This window comes from Mytilus trossulus, chromosome 2 (assembly GCF_036588685.1).
Source record: "Mytilus trossulus isolate FHL-02 chromosome 2, PNRI_Mtr1.1.1.hap1, whole genome shotgun sequence".
Taxonomy (NCBI): domain Eukaryota; kingdom Metazoa; phylum Mollusca; class Bivalvia; order Mytilida; family Mytilidae; genus Mytilus; species Mytilus trossulus.
This window is the reverse complement of record NC_086374.1, coordinates 13830579-13847064: the sequence shown is the minus strand read 5'-3', so window position 1 is coordinate 13847064 and position 16486 is coordinate 13830579. Positions and strand designations below refer to the sequence as shown.

Here is a 16486-nt window from a genome sequence, read left to right as displayed (position 1 = left end):
ATAAATACACTGCACAGTTTCAAGTGAGCTGCAAATAAAATTAAAAAATCTTGATTGTGTATTCATGGATGTCAACTGATCTTAGTATGCGGGCATATAACAGCAGCTACCATAAAACACTCAATCCTAGGCAACACAAAATTACGGGCATGTAAAGATTCGTAGAATATCCTGCTATATAAGCGACATGATATCGTATAACTATTCTACAGAACCTGGTGAAAGATGCGTACATATATGGGAGCTTTACCTCTATAATGGACACTCATTGTTTAATGGTCAACAAATTTTGCATGGCAACCATTCAACCTTTTCAGTGATGATACCAGTTAAATCTGGCAATTTGATCGTAAATAAATGCATTGTATTGTCTCAAAAGCTTGGAGCTCCACTTTTATATGTCAAGGAAGTCTTCGTATTTTACACATGCGTTCCTAGATTGCAACATCATATACAGGTAACACGTGATTGTATACAATTAATTCATTGGCACGCATTTTAAATCACCACACAAGTCTAGTGGTTTATGTTCTGCGGTCGCCTTTTATAAGTCTCATTACTCAATGAGTTTATGTGCATTACTTAAACAAGCTTGGAAGTGCCGTTCCGGTTATTTCAAGTCATTTAGCCATTTTTAGGTTTTTTTTGTAATCTTTAACAAAAATATCTTCGCCTCTGAAACTACTTTGCGTAATTTAATCCCACTCGTAGGCAATCATCATTGGGGAATCTAGTTTAAAAATAAATGTGTCCGGTGACCCCGCCTGACAACCAAGTTGAAATGCATGGCTAAACATAGATTATAGGGGTAAAATGCAAGTTGTGTCTATTATTCTGAAAACCATTACAAAGAGAGAAAATCTGACAAGGGTTCAGATGATGAGCTATACCAATTGTCAATACATGTCTAAACTGTGCCAGATGGCTTCTTATAGTACTAGTAATTACCCTTAGATAACAAATTAACCTTTTCTTCATTTGGCCTGCTAAATTGGTCGGCATAGTCGAAATCGTCAATTGACTCCTTATTACAGTTATTATCCATTGGTGATGATTTTGACAATTGTTTTGCCTATTTCTCTCATGTCTTAAAATTATAAAAGACATATAGGAACTTAGCGAGGCAAAAATTAACAGGAAAACAAAATTTACATGGAAGACAATATGAAGGAAATAGTCAGAAGACTTCTTATTCGATTTATTGTCCTTTCAAAATATTCAAACCTATTTTTAACATTTTGCCATGTATGATAGGAAATTGTAATATATAAAGATACACTTAAATGCACACTCTCCAACATTGTAGACGAAGAAGAATTCATGGCAAAAATCTGTTTCGTTGATACTGATTTGCTCATCATTGAGCAGGTATATGTTCTCTCTATCGTTTTTTTAGCTTTTGACCAAAACAAAAAAGAGGATAAGAAAAATAGTGACAGTTTACTATAAAACTATTTCGGCATCATTTTATTTGTTGGCAGATATTGACCTGCTGATCATTTTTGTGTTTCTTTTTTACACATACTCTCTAGAGACTCTCGTTAACTCTCTTTTATAATTTGTTCTTTTATTGTACTGTTGAACCAATGCCCAATGATAAGGAGAGGGTTGTGACTTTCAAACATGTTCAACCCTACCACAATCTATATGTGCCTGTAACAAGTCAGGAACCTGTACCTCAGTGGATGTAGTTGGTTATGTCTGTTATATTTGTTTTTCGATAAATGTATTGTTATAGACGAGGCCTATTTTGTAAAATGGGTTTCGTCATTGTTGAATGCTGCACAGTTCACAACAATTGCTGACATCCACTTCGTTTGATCTTTGGTGGACATAAGTCTCATTGGTAATTATATGGCTTCTCCTTATTTTAAAAAAGGGGAAACTGGTCATTTATACCTCTGTATTTACCAAATATTAGCATATCCATACATTCTTCATTGTTGTGGTACCTACTTTATAAAATTTTATTTTACATTTTACTGTTAAAAATTTAAATTAACATTGCTAAATCTTTTAAAATAAAATGTTTTGCTTACACATATGTCAAATAAGTTGGACTATTGTTTAAGCAATAAGATAATGTTGAAAGTGGGATAGATTTTTTCTCCACAGTAGGAAATCAGTTCTTTCTGTTAGGAAATTGGTGTTCACATTTCTAAAATTACCAAGAGACTCCTATAAATACCACTAAATATTTGATGACTTATACAGACATCAAATTAACAACAAAAACATTGTACTCTTGTCTTTCATTTTTGCTAATGTGCTTTGTCTATATGCCTTCTTTAATACATATAACATGGCTTTATACTTATACATCCCATCATGTTATTAAGCTATTATAAGTATTTGTATTCCTGTGTCTTATTTTGCTAATGTGCTTTGTCTTTATGCCTTTTTGTGCTTCTTTGTAACATATTCGTTTAGTTTTTATAGTGAATAAGATTATAACACAATGTTGACTGCTATACCCCTATTTTTGATATTTTTACCTATTATATACTGACCGACTTTAGAAACGCAGCACTAGATTATTTTTGTGTTATTTTTGAATGAATGTGTCAACTTCAAAAGCAATGACTACCTGTTACAAACGTCAAAATGATCGTCAGAAAGGTCAACAAATTCTGTCTGACATTTTTGGGGTTCTGTTTTACACCTTCTGATTTTGCATTTGTTCAACCCATTAATTGGTTTTGGCAATTATGCGGTTGGAACTTGAGGGCTTTACAGGTTTTCTGTCAGTCAATTCTTTGGCAATGCAGTTCATGGGAAACATTTATGGCATGAATCTGTACTCAATGGCACTCGGCAATTTGGTTAGCAGTTGACGTTGCGGCCGTAAACATGATTGACAAATGACGTTGCATAATCAAATTCTGTTGATGTTTCATTGTCACTACACGTTGATCTGTTTATTGATGGCCAACAACAAATCTTGTCTACTTGTATCGTTGTCGGAAGGACAGTAGGACGAGTTTCTGAAGTCATACGGTATGGTTGCAGCACATTTATGTTTTCATGTTTGCAGTATTCATAAGGGCTAATTCTGTTCTTTGTTTTTTTTTCTTTCTCAGACTTGGCCAAATGGAGATGCAACATTTACAACAAAAATAAGTAAGGCAAAGGATTGAAAGAACTGTTTCACAAAGCAAAAAAAAATGAAACAATCTTTCATGGGACCAAAATTTCGCTTTTAGAAATTCGTGCGACTTCAAAAATACTGTATGTTCAATAACCACAGATAAGTCAGATTCTGATTTTTTGTAAGGAGAAAGAAGCATGATAAGCATGAAAAGAAGTTGTAAGAGAATCAAAAAAGGTTTGGTAAAAAAAATCACCAAAATGAGTGTTGCGTTTCTAAAGTCGTTCAGTATATGTCTGTTTGTTTTGTTCACACATCATTGTCAATGTCATACAAGTGAGATGTTTAGCTAGCTATAAAACCAAGTCAAACCACCATTTTCTTCGTTTGATGTGTTTGAGTTTTTGATTTTGCCAATTGATGATGTAATTAGGGACTTTAAGTTTTGAATTTTCCTCAGAGTTTAGTATTTTTGTGATTTACGTTTTTTACTATTAAGATTTCTCACATTGAAAGTTCAAAAGAGCTAATATATAAAATAATAATTTATGCATTTTTTTATTTCATATAAAAACATACACAATTTACCATACATCTGAAATTATGCAGAAACTATTAACATAGAAATAAATACATGATTATTATATGCTATGGATTTAAATATCAAATCAAATGACAATCAATTTCGGTAGATACTTGTATGTTACTTTAAATAAGTGTATATGGATTTCTAAATACATAAATAAAATGACAGTTCTGATCAATTTATACACACTGAGGGTTATTGTGAAATATTTTGTGAATAGAAAGATAATTCATCCTATTTCTAGATGATATGGATTTTCCCAACCCTTTTGATTTTGTTATTTTTATTTCGAGCCTTCATTATGTTGCAAAACTATAGTAAAGTAAAGAATTGTCGGACGTAAAATCATCTAGACTATTTCTGCAGTAAATATTGAAATGTACTGGAAATATTTTAAAACCCTACTATAAACAATATACTTTAACAATGCAGATGACAGAACTAATCTGGTCTCAATATTTTGCTGGCAAATATAGCAGTTTTGTTACATCTTTAAAGTACAAAAAAGACTTAAAATATCAAAGACATCCTGGGTTCAACAATACAAAAGTGTCCAATATGTAAAGCTCTAAATCACCTGAAGTCAACACATTGTGAAGTAATTTTAAGAGATAAACTGCCAGCTACACCAGTCCCTAAATAACAGTCAATCATTTTTGTGATGAGCTTATGAACATATGAAGAGGTATAATGTGTACTCTTTTCTTACCTTTCTCTATTTTCTTATGATTAGAGAAATGACAAGATACAAGTAAGTACATACAATATAAATCAATTCTGAAAAAAACACTTATTTCTTTAATATCAGATCTATATTAGACAAACAGGTATAAGTAAAACAATACTAAATAATACTATAGGAAAGAGTGCATGCTCAGTCATTGAAAACATGCTCAAAAGTGTTATTCACCTGATCTTAAAATCTTTTTTCATTACATAAAAAAACATTTTACATGATACTTACGTACAAAATTATAAGCCTGGTACCTTTGATGAGTTTATACAAGATTGATATACTCACTGTTGCTTTATTGAACTTATGTAACAATTTTTAATTAACACTAACATAAAATAGAATTTAATAAGTACTATCATAATTCTTGTTAAATAATCTATGCAAATTCCAGAATGTGATATCGATTATACAACAACAATTGTATATATGGAATAAGCATTTATTGCCATTCAATATAAAAAGTGTTTAAGACTTCAATTAAGAACATATCCAATATTTCCATTGTCTTTGAAATCAAGCATATGAAATTGTCATAAAGATAATATATGATGTTTCCTTTATTTATACAAGAAACCATTCAAAATAATGAATAGTTAAAATAATGATTTTTGAACATAAAGTAGACACCATGAAAAAGGCATTCCAGTATTTCCATGATTTCCTAATTATATGATAATTTAAATTCTAGTTAACAAAAAGTGAACATTAGAAACAGTTTTATCTATATGTAAATTGTTCACATATTTCTCCAGTGGTCTATATGTAGTGATCTCAATTGCAATGATACCACATCTCTTTATTTTCTTATCATGTAAAGCTTGCTCTTATTCTTTAATGAATCCTTAAAACAGAGTGATAGTAGATGCTTGTAATAATATCATGTCACTCTTCTGTTATCTTTTAAACAAAATCCCTAAAGCTGAAAATTTACAATAACTGATAAAGTATGTATTTTTCAAAAACATTTTCAGTAATCATTTGTACAAAAAAAACAGTTATAAATCTAAATATACATTTTCTTATTGTGCATTCATGCCACTGAAATGAGAAAAAAATATTCAAATGTCATCAACTTCATTGGGCTTTTCTAATGAAGATCTTGGCAATTAAGTAATACACAGTTCTCTTTCTTCAACATAAACATCTTCAAAGTATACATAGACAATGGAGTAAACATTTAGTTATTACTGAGTTCTAGCACTGTCAACATCCTCTGCTGTTCAAGTTACTATCCACTTTAAATAATTGGACTATAAATGTGGTGAATAATTGTTTATGCTTCACTCTCTCCTTCTATTAATTCTTGGTCATCTAATATAGGTACAATTAAGTTCTCTTTGGACATTAGATTGTACTTCGTCACAAATATTGTAAATCTTTTACAAAGGTTGGTCTCATTCTGAAATACAAAAACACAGCATAGATCAGTTAAAACTACCTTAAATTGAAGAACTTCTGTTAGTACATGTAATATTACTTACGAATCTCCATGCCCTGTTTTATGATCACTTTTGCTGTTTTATCTTATACTATGATAGTTTTCAAATAAAATATCCAAAAAGCAAAATGGGATCATTTAAGGGCAATAAATCCCACAAAGAGTCAGTTGACTAGTTTAATCATGTTGTACAGGAATCTGATGTACAGTAGTTGTCGTTTGTTTATGTAATATATACGTGTTTCTCGTTTCTCGTTTTGTTTATATAGATTAGACTGTTGGTTTTCCCGTTTGAATGGTTTTACACTAGTAATTTTGGGGCCCTGTATAGCTTGTTGTTCGGTGTGAGCCAAGGCTCCGTGTTGAAGGCCGTACTTTAACCTATAATGGTTTAATTTTTAAATTGTTATTTGGATGGAGAGTTGTCTCATTGGCACTCACACCACATCTTCCTATATCTGATTAATTTGTTCATAATCTTGCTGTAAACTTATATGAGTATCAACAAGAATGTGTCCATAGTACAAGGATGGCCCACTTACCAAAAACTTTAATCTGAAGCTGGACAAACCGACTACAAAAGGATGCACACACCAAAACATTATGCCCTAAGTAGGATAAAAACACAAAGTGTGGAAAAAGGTTGTCATTTAAGGGCAATAACTTCTTTAGGAGTCAATAGATAAATTCTTTTATTTATAGACCTACTGGCCATTTTCACATTATACAGGTTTTTATAGGTTGCATTTCTGTAAATATCAACAATGCAATTTTTCATAGGAACTCCTTTTACGGCTAAAACAGTACCACAAAATTAATTATTATGAATACTTTACATATATCTCCCCAAAAGAGATGTGGTTTAAGAAACAGCTGTATTTACAAAGTGCAACCTTTAATCTATTATAGTTTAAAAGATAATATCAAAACAGGGATCAAATTTATTTGCTTAGGGCTATGTACACCTAGAAGGAGAAGATTAATTTGGTGATAACTTTTTGGTAGCTCTTATCTTGCTGATCAAATTTGCTGATTACAGTCACTTTCAATCTATTTAAATTCCCCCAAAAAATGCAAAAATGGGTAAAAATCATCTTCTTAGGTCAATAAGTTATAAAAGGAGCACTCTGATGCATTTTGGTAAATATTGAAAAAAAAAAAATGTGAAATTCTGAGAATTTTTTCACATTTCAAATATTCTTGTTTCAAATTAAATCTAACAACAAAGGACACCAATTTATTGCAATAGGTGGCATGACCTAGTCAGCTACAAACATGTGTGAACAGGCAACATGGGCAGGAGTTGTAATTGGTACTGGCTAAAACATGAAAACTGTAAATTCAGAAATTATTGCGATGTTTTTATATTGCGAAAAAATGCAACAGTGTTACAATCCCAATAATTAAAACTTGTATTTTGAATAAAAAAAAAATTTAAATGAATCAACCAGGATCTTTCTAAATTTCCAGTGTATAGTTTTTATTCTAAGATGGTTTTTCAGACTTTTCAGACATTCATATAAAAATTCCTGTTTCAGTATAAAATCTACTTCCTATACCCTTAACATTCTACAGTTTTCAACAGTAAAAATATCAATAATCTTTTTAACTTACTTCATATTCATCAAATAATGTTCTGTGATGGAAGTAAGCATGTGAAAATATCCTATAAACTCTTCTGCATACTGATCCTAATTTTGCTACTGATGATTCCTTTATACTGACCCTGAAAAGACAGCAAAGTTTGTTAATTTGTTATTGTCATTCTAAGTAGTCGACACAGCAACAAACATTTTCAAGGATTGAGCAAGTTTTTCAAAGTAAATCAATATATGCTTGAGAAAACTATTTTTCTTTGTGGTGTTAATTCATGCATTACTAAATCAGTGCTGTTTGACTTAAAAGTTTTAAACTTAAACATGAGAGGTTTAGCTAGCTATAAAACCAGGTTTAATCCACCATTTTCTACATCATGAAATGCCTGTACTGTCAGAAATATGACAGTTGTTTTTCATTCCTTTGTGTGTTCAAGCTTTTGATTTTACCATTTGAAATAGGATTTGGATTCTCCTTTGAGTTTTTTCACCTTTTCTATGATAAAATCAACAATAGTGTTGCCAGGTGGATAAAATCTAAATTAGTCTTTAAAAAGCTCATAACAGTACATGCCAATCAAAAATATTAGTACCACCATTTGATTACAGATGGGTTTGTATTTTGTTAAAAGAATATGACATTAGACAAGTCTGTAAAGGCTCAACACCTTGTTAACTAACCTGCTTGGGAAATATTTATTACTATTTAATAAACATGCAGCTCCATCTAGTGTGTGTCTTGTGTAGTCTATTGCAGGACACTGAAATTAATCAATTATAGGTATACAATGAATTTTGCTGTATAGCAATCCTGTAATAATATATATAAACATATATAAATGTATCATGATATTCCTCCAACTTACTTATGAACTTAAAAAGAATCAAAAATTAATCTTAATGAAAAAAAATATAATTAGTAACTAAAGTCAGTGCTGAGCACAGGATATATAACCATGATAATCACAATGACCTTTAAGGATGAACTTAGGTCAAAATTTAATAAATCTAAAATTTGAAATTGATAATCTTAGGCGGAAATTCAATAGTTAAGTAACATTATAAGCTAAACATATTGATAGGTTATGGAGCTCCTATTCCAAATGATTGGGTTTTTTTTTAAAAGAAATGGCAGGGAAAAGCCTGACTTTGACTTTTACATTATATATTGAATTGGTGTTATTTGCATCTCAAATTGATGAAGAGAGATTGAGATTTTAGAATCAGCTTACGTTTTTTTGTTAAATGACCTTTTATGAGCTATATTTGTAGTTTCTTATGAAAAGAAAAAATGGTGTTAAGGGGCAAAATATTTTACCCTGTATTGTATTTAAAAAATCAAAGTCTGAACATCTGACACAAATTTCTAAACTTCACCTTATATATATCCTTAAACATAGTAAGACCAAGCCAGTCAACAGGATAGTTCCTATCATTATACTTCATGGCAGATTTTGATTGGAAATAAGGGAGATAATTTACTCTATCCTATAGCAAATACTCTATTACCCTTCACAGAGATGCTTGAGCAAGTGTGCACTGTATTAAATATGGAAAGTTATAAAATAGAAGACGTGACAGTTTATTACTTTGAATAACTATAATTGTACATTTACCTCTTTAGGTGTTTTATGTGCGGCACATAGAAAGATCCATTGTTCTGTTGCTGTCATTTGTGTACATGTTTCTGGATTACATTCAGCCTGTAAATATTATAAAGTTATTTATCATATTACTATACATGTATACATAAATTAACAAAGACATAACCATCACATAAAAAATTATCATTTCTATTTAGTCTCAAACAGTTTGAATGTCTCAGGAGTGCATGAAAACGGGTAAAAAATTTACCTTTCTATTTTATGTTTCCATACACTGAGCTGTGAATTTTTTTCTTCAGAAAATGACCACATATACTATTTTATTTTGTTAGTTTTTTGTTGATATTTTTTTTTATATTTCATCATGTATTTTTATACCCTCGAGCCTCCTTAAAGGGTTGATAGCTTCTTCACTTTTCTCAAATTTTGAAGATACAAAATTTGTCGCCATATCTCTATATACCTTTTTTTGTGAGTGTCATTTAAACATGAAATCCAATTCAAGATATAGTGTTTTTCATTTAAAATAACCTAAACAAAATTGTGTTCAGCATGCAATAGTCTCCTTTTTTGAATTTTTCAGTCAAGACAAAAACAAAACCAGAATGACCATTTATCATTCTTTTTACTTCGATACTTCTATATTACTATTTCTAATGAGCTTTTTTTTACCTGTAACTTGACTGATAATCCATTCAATTCCATACAAAACTGCCTGAAAAAGATAACAATGTTCATTTACACAGACAAAAGCTGTTAATTAAAATTTTTACATAAAATATCTGTTAATTAAATTTTTACATAAAATATCTGTTAATTTAAATTTTTACATAAAATATCTGTTCATAATTTTAGTCATGTGTGTTCAGATGTCTTTTTCATTTTTTGTTCACTTAAAAGTATAAAATCCCCAAACAGATTTATATAGATTATGTCTCAAAAGAGTTTACAGAAACCACTACTATATTTCCAGACATTTCTTCAGTTCACACTCTTTAATCAAAGCCATTGTTTGCTTATTCATATTGGTATTATATATGTGAATAATTAGGCCATGTTAAATTAACTTTTTTGATTTTCAGCCTCAGCTGCATAGTTTTTAGTAGTCATTGTCTCAGAACCAGATTTTATATCACTTGGCCTAGCAATTAAAACCTCTAGCATACACTCTGCTAATAAATTATGAAAGCAAAAATTTTGTGTATTTGTTTTGCTTCTGCATAGTTCCTGCTCCACTTTTTACACCATTATCTTATGAATTTGTACCCTTACTGTTTATTATTTAGACATATTACCGTAAATGTTCATATTTCCAAACTCCTTCATCAACACCATCAGGCTGATTCAAAATACCTTCAACATCATTTACATCTTTGTTTATAGCTTGCTGTATGTACTGTCAAAAGAAAGAATACAGATTATTGACTGTTGATTCACAAAGAAATCACACGACTTATATTTTCTTTGAAGGTTGTATAATTAATGTTGATTAAAAAATGTAAACAAGGTCAAGAAAATGTATGTCTTGAAGTTCTACCTATACACCAACAAATTAAATATTTGCACAATATAATATACCCTTAAAATCAAACATATGATTATTGAAGACTGTGACTTATAGTTTTCTCTTTTGCAATAATAGAAAATACCAAATCTCCTTATAATCATTACATGATACAATATAAGCCCAACTGATGAAAAGTACAATAAATGTTATAAATATTCCAAGGGTTCATCACAGTAAAAATACTCAGAATGCAAGATAAAGAAATCTGCAAATATTAAAAGTGCTCGCTTTCAAGAGTTTTGTCGATAAAATTTATTGCAATTTGTATTAGATCTTTGATTTTTTTTCCCAAGTACATGTACATATCAGCCAGGGCTTCCAAAATTTTTCTGAGCCAGCCGGACATTTTATATCTGATCCGAATTTTAATTCCTAAGACAAAGTCACAAAAGGCAATTATTGTAATCAGATGGCCATCCCAATGATTGACATTAAATTAAAATCGATATTAAACTTTACTTTGATATGAATTTGATGTTCTGACATAAACTGTTAAAATTGGCATTGCATCATTCAAAGTGTGCACATCAGCGTGCTCATATCTGCATTAGACTCTTTATTTGTGCAAAATGAAGTTGTCTAGAACTTTATTTTCGTTTTAAAAGTCACATTTTTCAAAACCGGATGTTGACTTGACAATGGTAAAACATGGACCATAAACGGATATGTAAAATCCGTGTACGTTAACATAGAACTACTGAGTGAAGAAGCTCTTTCCACGTTATTTCTTCAACAAAATACTTGAAATGAACGTTAGATACAGGTATCAATGATACTTTTAGCATTTTTGAAGAAATGTAGGATGCATAATTGAATTTCCTACCTGTGCACATGCGCACACGTGTTCTTGTTCATACAACGTAGTGCTGACGATTTTTCATTTAAAAACCTTTTTAAATGATTTATCAAATCATGTTTATAAATGTATTTATCATATATTTTAAATCAATTAGATACAAGCTGCTGAAATGTACGAAAATAATTGGGAATCGACCGATTAATTTATAGTTATACCATGTCCGGTACTGAAAATAGTTTACCTGTCACCTGAACAGGTAGTTTTCAGCTGTCCAACAACTAATTAGCCTTGATTAAAATTAGAAAGTATTGAAGTAGGGGTTGTTTTGATAGTAATTAATCATCATGTCACTTTTATGACCGGAAATGTATGGCTGTTAAAGGCAAAATGTTGGGTCAAAAAGATCCTGAATTTATATGTTAAAATGACCGAAAAAGCCTTTGAAACTAAAAAGTAGATGACCGTTTCATGCTTTGCCCAGCCGGTCTTTTACCGGACATTATACAAATGACCGGCATATATGACCGTTTTGGAAGCCTTGGTACATATATCACATTTTTTTGTGCCAATACAGTTTGCAGATTTCCTCTAACCTTTTTTCATAATGGGCATGCAGTTCCAATATTTTTTTTTATCAAAACATTTTATTTATTTGCTGTTTGTAGTCCTTTATGCAGATGACATTACTATTGGCAGAAAGTGCTGATGATTTACAGAAACAACTGGATTCTTTCAGTCAATACTGTAATGTTTGGAAGCTTAAAGTTAACATCACGAAAACTAAAGTGATGATTTTTTCTAGAGGAAGAATGCTGTCAAATTTACATTTTGATATACATTTTGTAGACGGCACGAACATTGAAATTGTTAAAGAATTTAACTATTTGGGCATATCATTATCTAGAACTGGTTATACTAAAATAGCACAGAAACACTTAGCCGAAAAAGCCACTAAAACTATGTTTAATGTGTTGAAAGCAGGCCGCATACATGTACATAATCTTTCTATTCAATGTCACTTAGATCTTTTCGATAAAGTTGTAAACCCATTCTTTTGTATGGATGTGAAATTTGGGGGCATGGTAATGTTGAAATCATAGAAAGAAATCCATCTGAAATTCCATAAACTCCTTTTGAAACTGAAAAATTCCACACCTAACTATATACATGTAGTACGGTGAACTTGAACTACGAAATGAATTCCGATTTACGATACGACATTTCTTTACAGGAAATTAAAGTTTTTACATTTTAACTTTCAAAGTTATTCTATATTGTCGTTCCAATACAGCGGTAATCAAGTTATTTGCGATGAAATAATAATTACTATTTTACGTCTTATTTTGTACTTTTCAAAAAAGGGGGATGCTGATTGCGTTAGTCAAAATAAAAGCATGTGTTCCACTTTTTAAACTGTTTTCTTTGTGACTGGATTATTAATTTATTTCTTTAATCTAAATTATCATAGAATTTGCGGAAACTTAGTTGAAAAATTTGACAAATGAATCGTCTATCTTCTATAGTGTTCTCCTGTCTGGTTTGTTAATCTACCTGTACAAGCTCAGGTACAAGTGATTAGCGATCTTAATCCGGATTTCCCTCAGGCGTTAGAACTGTATTGGATTATAATGTAAAAAAAAAACTGAGGGTTATGCAATTACATGCATTTGATTATAACTTCCAAAAAAATGGCGTCAGGCTATAAAAAAACGATAACAGTTTTGAACGATGGTGGAAGACAATTTAACGATGGCGCAGGTCATTTGACAATGGCGCAAGACATTTGAACGATGGCGGGGCGCCATCGTTAAACAGGCCATGGAGATCCCTGCATGAATGCACATTCATGTACCTATTTTGCACTCTCTCTGTACCTGTGTATCTGCAATGGTTATGAGAATAAAGATATTATTAGTATATGACTGATCAGTAAAACCTGAATCAGAGCAGCCTTTAAGGGGAAACATGTACACTACAAAATATCTCAATTTAATTGCCAAGATTGTAGCTTTTTTTTCGTTTAGCAAGTAATTAACTATCTCCTGAGACCTGAGTAAATATTAAATATTGTATATTAAAATCACCTGTTGTACAGCTAATGTATTATCCATTTCTTCATAAGCTATGTCACTCCATTTTGACCACATCTGTAAACCAAACATATTCAGATATAATTTCAAAATATCAAAACTTTTCATTTCCTGCTAAAAAAATATAATTTTCTGGATTGTAAAGTCATGTCCAACAAAAATTTGCGTCGAATGGTCTATGTCAACTTTGGATATTTAGATTTGTACATCTGTTATAATGTATTAAATATGTGAATGCTTCAGCTGGTCAATAAGGGTCAGTTTTCACACATGTTCATGATGTTCAAATAGAGTGTACAGCCTGGGCCCCTTCTAAACAAAACTTAATTAATTTTAATAAAAGTGATAAAAGCAGTTATTTCTATCTCTTCAGTTTGTTATGCTTCTATTCACAATGTTACTTCAAGTACAATAAGAAAACCAGACTTACAAACAAATGTAGTCAGATGCACATTTTCCTCTTACTCTACATCTGTAGGGATTTAACATGATTACAAATTTTAATCAATACTTTTACAGAACCTAAAATTTGTAACATGTATATAATGTCAGAGTTCGCGAAAACCGTCGGTCCTGTCGGTCCTGACCGCCAAAATGAGGCTCGGACCAGTATGTTGTCCACTTGTGACGGTCCTGATGACCGATGCAAAAACGGCCGTTGCAGTGCCTATGTCGGCACGTTTTTTACATCGGTTATCAGATGGACCGTTTTTTCATTGGTCATTAGATGTACCTGCCGGTAATTTCCGGTACTGGTTTCCGATTTTTATTATAAACAAACCAACTGACCAAGGCGGCGAGCCACATGTGGCCTATCAAATTTGTTCAAGGAGCTGTTCCTGGCAAACGATCGGCGGTGGAACCTTATATAATAAATAAAGTTAATTTCCGTTGAAATAAGTTATTGATTTTATTTCAGGATAAAATTGACAGATTTTGTAGGACCAGCAAAAAATTTGTAGGACCGGCATATAATCTTGCTTTGTCAGTCCTGACTGACGGATCAAAAAAAGTTTTCGCGAACTCTGTAATGTATATATTTGTTTTCTTTAAAATTAACACAATGTTGACTGATGTACCCCAATTTTTAAATATTTGGAATTTTACCTAGCCTCACCGGACACAATTAAAAACGATTTTTGAACTGTGATTAATATTTTTTTTATGTAATAAATTTAATAATTTATTCGGCATGGGCGTGACTTTAAACTTCCGATAGATGGCGCAACATTGATATCACAAATGTTGGCTCAATCTGCCAAGAGTGAAGAGAGCGGGAGTGGATCGTAACCCTTGGCTAGCAAATGATAACTTGCAGGCCAGATTGCCGTTTTTATAATATTTTCAGAATGATTTTGTCATCGTCATCAACATTCACCAAGTGCACATAAATTGTATTACAATGTATCATGAAAACAAGGGAATTTTAATAGGGTTTTAATTTATAAAAACATTTATTGATAAATAGAAATAAATATGATCTCAGAGGGAAAAACATTGGAAATCGTTTGTTATTGTGTACAGTCGTAATTGCTTCCTGTGGGGCTATTATCATGGTTATGTCTGTTAGTTTTGTTCACACATCATTGTCATTATAAAATTTATGGAAGTCAATGCGACTTTTGTACTTGTAAGTGAGAGATTTTTTCTAGCTATAAACCCAGGTTTAATCCACCATTTTCTACACAAGAAAATGTCTGTAGCCCTGTTCACAGTCAGGAGTATATACATTTGTTTGATGTGTTTGAGCTTTTGATTTTGACATTGGCATACACCTTATCGCTATTTATCCGCCATTGCTGGATTTCACACAGGTTCCCGTAAAATGTTGACGTTATGAAACAAAATATCTGACGCCACAATGGAAAAGTGATTGTTGTTGACGTCAAAAGTTCAAGCGGCAGGGTCCATCGGGATTAGCGATAAGGTGTATTGGATTACCAACTTTCAATTTTGCATTTTCCTCAGAGTTCAGTATTCTTACTTTCTTTTTAATATGTACTGCAAGTAATCTTAAAACTTTCCTCCAAGAGATTTTTTTATGTATATATTAAGCTTATATGTACAGCTTAGTCAGTTATAACAATTGAAGTTAATGTTGGGTACGAAATGACAGAGGTGGTCAAGGTACGAAATGACCTACTTAGGCTACTACAAAAATGTACTATGAGTCTATCCTGGAATGTAGAAAATAAATCAACATCACCAATGTAGGCGTCAACTAATTACCATCATGGTGCACGACTATGCACAGTAATACTGTACTACTGGTACAATCTTTTTTCAATCTTTTTTTGCGGGGAGGGGTGAAAAAAAAATCGTCGAACGGGGCCAAACGATTGATAGTATCTCAGTGTATGATCATATCAATAAGTGTGACACATGACCTAAAATATATACGCTCAAAGTGATTGTACAGCTAAATAATTGACTATATAATTGCCTCAGCTTTTGTTCCAGGCCGATTTCGTCGGAGGACTGCTGTATTTCCATCGGCCATTTTCATCTTCATTGCAGCGCCCTCTCAAAATAGATTAACAAGGGACATAACTAGTGTCATTCGGTTTATCGAGTTACCAGTCCGTGGAGGAGCAACGTGTTTTCAAACAATGTAACTTAGAGAAAAAAAAACAATTCGGTCTATTTACACAGATGATGTAACTTATTTAACGTTGGCATCATTATTTCTTCTCTTTTTGTACTGAACTCTGAACATTTTACAAGATCATGGATTATGGAAAAAAAATGTCAAGTTGTATTCGTCATTTTTAAACAAAAACTCTACGTCGCTGCTGGGGATCAACCTTCAGCTGGCAAGCCTGAATTTTCAAGAAAGATGCACCATGCAGCTGATGGTTAAAAGCAACCCTATTTTAAGACTTTTGGCAACTTGAATTATTAGGTCTTCCGCAAGGTTTGTCAAAAAGGTTACAAATTCCAAGACAAAACTTATCACGGTGGGTATGGTTGTCCTGCGAGAGAA

General features: G+C 31.6%; 1 protein-coding gene across 3 annotated transcripts; it reads right to left on the bottom strand.

Annotated features, from left to right (window-relative positions):
- Window positions 1–3630: 3630 nt before the first annotated feature.
- Window positions 3631–16045, bottom strand: LOC134706547 (MOB-like protein phocein). Of its 3 annotated transcripts, none has more exons than XM_063565569.1 (8): window positions 15947–16045; window positions 13498–13560; window positions 10343–10443; window positions 9720–9762; window positions 9060–9146; window positions 8125–8204; window positions 7463–7574; window positions 3631–5809 (listed from the first exon to the last, which is right to left on the bottom strand). In XM_063565569.1, the coding sequence occupies exons 1-8, from the start codon at window positions 16013–16015 to the stop codon at window positions 5684–5686; spliced, it is 681 nt and encodes a 226-aa protein (XP_063421639.1). In that variant the 5' UTR covers window positions 16016–16045; the 3' UTR covers window positions 3631–5683. The 3 variants fall into 3 exon arrangements, with proteins under 3 accessions (XP_063421639.1, XP_063421640.1, XP_063421641.1); XM_063565570.1 differs by having other exon boundaries at window positions 15921–16022; XM_063565571.1 differs by lacking the exon at window positions 15947–16045 and adding an exon at window positions 15891–15912.
- Window positions 16046–16486: the final 441 nt, after the last annotated feature.